Genomic DNA, 4,555 nt, shown 5'->3' on the forward strand with positions numbered 1-4,555 from the left:
CGTAGACAGCAGAAGCCATACGCCTTAATTGTTGAGTAGGTTGAGTGCCTGCAGGGGCCATGCGCTTTGATTGTTGAGTAAACCGGATGCCTGCAGGAGTCATACGCATTGATTGTTGACGAAGGCAAGGCGTAGTTTTTCGGTCGCGCTGCGAGAGGATGTGACCACAGCGCGCAAGTCGGGCGTCTTTGGGTTGGTAGAGCTGCTCAGATGCTTCCAGATCGGAGGAGGTCTGCTCGACCGCCTACAGGTCAGAGGGGGTCTGCTCGACCGGCTCCAGGTCGGAGGGGGTCCGCTCGGTCGGCTCCAGGTCGGAGGGGGTCTGCTCGGCCGTTCGTGCAAGCGTGGCGACTTTATATTTTTCCCCCAACAACATCTATCCAAGAAAAGGTGCAACTCATAATCTATAAAACTACGAGCCTCTATTTGTTTACATGAATAAATAAGTCTAGGACTTAGTTTGCTTACTTATTCTAGGGGTAGACAGATTGGGCAATGTACAAAACTGCAACTCCAATGATTATATATAATTTTTCAAGAAAGAAAAATTTCGGAACAATTCTCATCAATATAAATATAACATTTTAGTAGATAATTTTTGCTTTTAGAAGTATGTATTTGTTAGCCCTCCAAAGGAAAATTTCTAGTTTCGCCCCTATGTACCACGCTGAACATGAAGAGGACCTCGCATTCTTAACTCTTATGGGCTTATCCAACTCTCTCCTATGTGGAGTAACGGTGATAATGTACACAAATAATTCATTATGTATATACTACAAACATGTATCTTGTATCTTATTTAATTTGTTTGCACATCTCATTGGCTGAGTTATTATATTTTATCTTGGTCCCTTTTTTGTGCCTTATTTTACTAAAAATTTTAAATCTTTCTTCAAAGGAAATAAACCATCTTTTCTTGCTCGACCATATATATCTATCTAATTGACTCGATCAATCTAGCATACCCACAACCTTGATCCATAGATCTGTGCCTTTTCAGGAAATACATAATTAATATCTTTGGAGGATGTATTGTCTTTTCTTGCTATTCCCCACCAAATAGATTAGTTGAAAGTCTTAACCGCTGATGATCTATATATATTCACCGGCTTTATGGAAAGCCAGTAACAAATTTGTATTCACAGTTACCAATGGGAGGGCCATTGGAGCTTCTCCGATCCTCAGCCTTCCAAGACAACAAACGCTAACATCTTAATTTGTTGTTTGGGAGCTCCCCCACCTAGCGCATTAAATGTTGAAAAAAGAATGCGAGAAGAATGTTTTACTTTTGTCTGTCTGTTACAATATATAGGAGCGGCTTTTATATAGATTAGGAGGCTGACGAAGTTTGGTAAGACCGATAAAGATTGGCACAACCAAAAACAAATCAATCAAGATGAAGTAAGGCCGACTAAGTTTTAGCACAATCAATCAATCAATAAATTCTAATAAATTTGATGCTAAATTTTGATGGCTCGGTATATTTGTCGACTACTAGAGTAGGATTTGTCGTAAGTGATCTCAGCCACAGGATTTTAGCAGCAAACGCCATCTGTTTATCCACAACCTCCATGAATATTGCATAGCTTACTGCTGCTCGTGGACTGTGGTTTCCACGACATTGCGCTTAGAATATCTGATGGAGGGAGACTCTGCAATGGTGTTCTCTTGGATTCAAGGAGTAGGGTCTTCTTGTCATCTCTTCCTCTCCGACTTGCGGCAATGGTTTTCCTTCAGCTACTTTCGAGAATCACATAGCTTTCACGGAGGAAACAAAGCAGCGGATTATGTGCCAAACTTGGCAACTACTCTCTCTGAACCTGTTCTCTCTTCTTCAAATTTTCCTCTACCGCTGTTGTACGTCTCTTTTGCTGTGAGGTCTAGCTGTACGTTATTCAGATCAGATGCAGATAGGGGCCGGATCTCCCCTCCCCACACATTTATCAACAAAAAAGGGGAAAAAATTTCCATGTGGTGCAAAGTCGACCTTTTGATCCATGTCGGACAAGTTGTTGAAGGGGCTGTCCCAATCCTTTTCAGTCTCAGGGACACCTCTCACTTGCATACAATGGGTATTTGGATAATGGCTGTGATCGTTACTTCTAACTATACTTTTAATGGCCAGCTAAAGGAATAATACAGTTATCTTACCTTTCCACAGTTCAAATAATTAGAAGTATTTTCTTTAGAAAAACGATTCGGATCACCATATAAAATGATCCCTCTCCTTTCTGCCCGTGAAAAGTGAGCAGCGGTCCGATAATACCATTATTTTAGAGTGATTATTTACTGTCCCGTTGTGGAGCGGCTGATAACGATGATTGCGATATTATGATGGTCATCGTTTTTACATGTGCAGGCTGGACTGGACTGGCTCGTTACTAGCGTTTCTTTTCCCTTCCTTTTTTTTGTTTTGTTTTGGGGTCACCGTCGCATTGATAGGCCAGTGAAGAGATGGTCCAGATGTACCAAACAACAACAAAAAAAAGGACGGTCCAGACCCATCACAGCAAAGCATCCACATGGGTTTGTCGGGATATAAGCAATTGGCCGGCTCCCCTGGGCCTCATGCGCTGTCAGATATTGGACGTACACTCCCTGCTCTTCTAATCCGTTACCACATGGTCGAGAGATGATGCATCGCTAGCTTTCTCTCTCCCGAAAGAAAAGAGAATTGAGATTAATAAGAGATCGGAGCAGAGATCCCGTCATGGATGGAGCAGGCTCCATGTGCCGACGCGATCAAGAGTAATTAATGCTCTTTAGTTAACAATAGAGGCTATAACCAAATCGTCATTATCAGGATAATTGCAATGGGAGGAAAGGAAGAACAGATGCATGCTCATTGTTATGTGATCATTATTATTATCTCATGCCCCACAGAGAGAGATTATTCGGCCGTGCCCCTTGCCCCTCTCACACACGCGCGACAAATACTAACAGCTCGAAAAAGGACCCGAAAATATATAAAAATAATATAAGAAGAATGAAGGGGCAAGGGGACCGACCACGTGCTGCGACAGCATACTTTTCGTCACTATCCATCTAATCCATCCGTCTCGTCGTGTATCTAGAGAAATATCAAGCAGCTGGAAGCGACCGACAGAAGTGCGAGCGACAGGGAGAAGATGAAGGGGCGCGGCGGTGGAGCGGAGCTAGGCGAGACGCCGGAGGGCCCGGATGCGGCCGGCGAGACGCCGGAGGGCCCGGATGCGGCCGGCGAGACGCCGGAGGGCCCGGATGATGCGGGCGCTGGGGCGCCGGAAGGCGTGGGACCGCCGGCCGTCGGGGTAGGCGCGGGCCGGCCGAGGACGACGAGGCAACGGTGATGGCCAGCTTCTGGCCGGTGGAGCAGTGGCCGCTGACGCCACAGATGTAATAATGGGCGCCGGAGGGGTGAGGGTGACGGTGGCGGGGCCGGTGGACAGGGTGGAGCCGATCTGGTTCTGGGCGGTGCAGGCGTCGTAGCTGGATTTTGGCACTTGGATCACGTTGTGGATCCCCGTTGGGAAGTTGAAAACTGCAGACATATATATATGTACGCGCTCCATCAGTTTGGGCCGATCGAAATCAAAAATGTAACGCGCTAACTGAAACTGATGGCCCATGCGTCCATCATCAATCACCTTGACGGGGAGGGTGTGAGAGAGCGAAAGAGACAGAAAAGCGATTTATGTAACGATAATAGCGTTATTTTTGTAATAGTTGAGTTGACACGAGGAGCATCGCACTTACCAAGGGTGTCGCCCACAACGTATGTCTGGGAGGACGACCACTCGCCGTAGAAGCTGGCGTTGGGCGGGATGGTCCATCCAGTGCCGCTGCCGCCGACCACATGCCTCGTGGCCGCTGCGACCACCGAGCCCTCCAGCACAAGACTGACCGCCGCCACGGCGATCATCATCCCAGCCCAGTCCGCTCTCTTGCCTCCTCCTCCTCCTGATCCACCCATCCCCTTTCGCTCGTTGGGGTTAGTGTTCTGCAGGTCGCCCCTCCTCCCTCGTCTTCCAACCCCACCTTCTCCTTCTACTCCGCCTGCTCGATTTCCTGCAGATCCGCGTTTGCTAGCTGCTCTCAGATTCCGTATGTATGCGATGGGCGGTGGTGCGGGTCTGCTATTTTTAACAGAAAGATGGGCCGATGGGGTGAGGTGCTCGATCTACGCCTGCAGGGCTATTTATATTTCCAAATGGGGCGGGGTTTGCCTTTTCGTTGGTGGGAGGAAGGTGGGGCGTTGGGTAAAACTGGCGTGGGAAACGGGGAGTAAAATGCCCACGCGGCGAGTTGTTGCGGACCAGAACCTAACCTAATCTGACCGCAGCGCGCCGACGGACGCCTTCCTTCCTGGGGCATGGGCTTGGCTGGTGGGTGCGAGTGCGACTGCCCCCACCTCACATTTAATTTGTTTCTTTGTTTCGTTGGGTAGCCGATACCACACGCTGTGCCGCGTGTGAAAGCAAACGCTGCAGCAGGGCGGTGCTTTTTGTACGCGGCCTTGACCGTTGACCGTCCCACCTCGCATCCTCTTCTTGTAACTCCTGGTGAAGCCACCGTC

The 4,555-nt window shown here is 48.2% G+C and overlaps 1 protein-coding gene across 1 annotated transcript; it reads right to left on the reverse strand.

Moving 5' to 3' along the window:
• Positions 1-2,816: 2,816 nt before the first annotated feature.
• On the reverse strand, positions 2,817-4,160 carry LOC103697702 (cucumber peeling cupredoxin-like). Its single transcript, XM_008779617.4, has 2 exons — positions 3,736-4,160; positions 2,817-3,520 (listed from the first exon to the last, which is right to left on the reverse strand). Exons 1-2 carry the CDS (start codon positions 3,950-3,952, stop codon positions 3,156-3,158), a joined length of 582 nt encoding a protein of 193 aa, XP_008777839.2. The 5' UTR covers positions 3,953-4,160; the 3' UTR covers positions 2,817-3,155.
• Positions 4,161-4,555: the final 395 nt, after the last annotated feature.

This window comes from Phoenix dactylifera, unplaced genomic scaffold, assembly GCF_009389715.1.
Source record: "Phoenix dactylifera cultivar Barhee BC4 unplaced genomic scaffold, palm_55x_up_171113_PBpolish2nd_filt_p 002634F, whole genome shotgun sequence".
Taxonomy (NCBI): domain Eukaryota; kingdom Viridiplantae; phylum Streptophyta; class Magnoliopsida; order Arecales; family Arecaceae; genus Phoenix; species Phoenix dactylifera.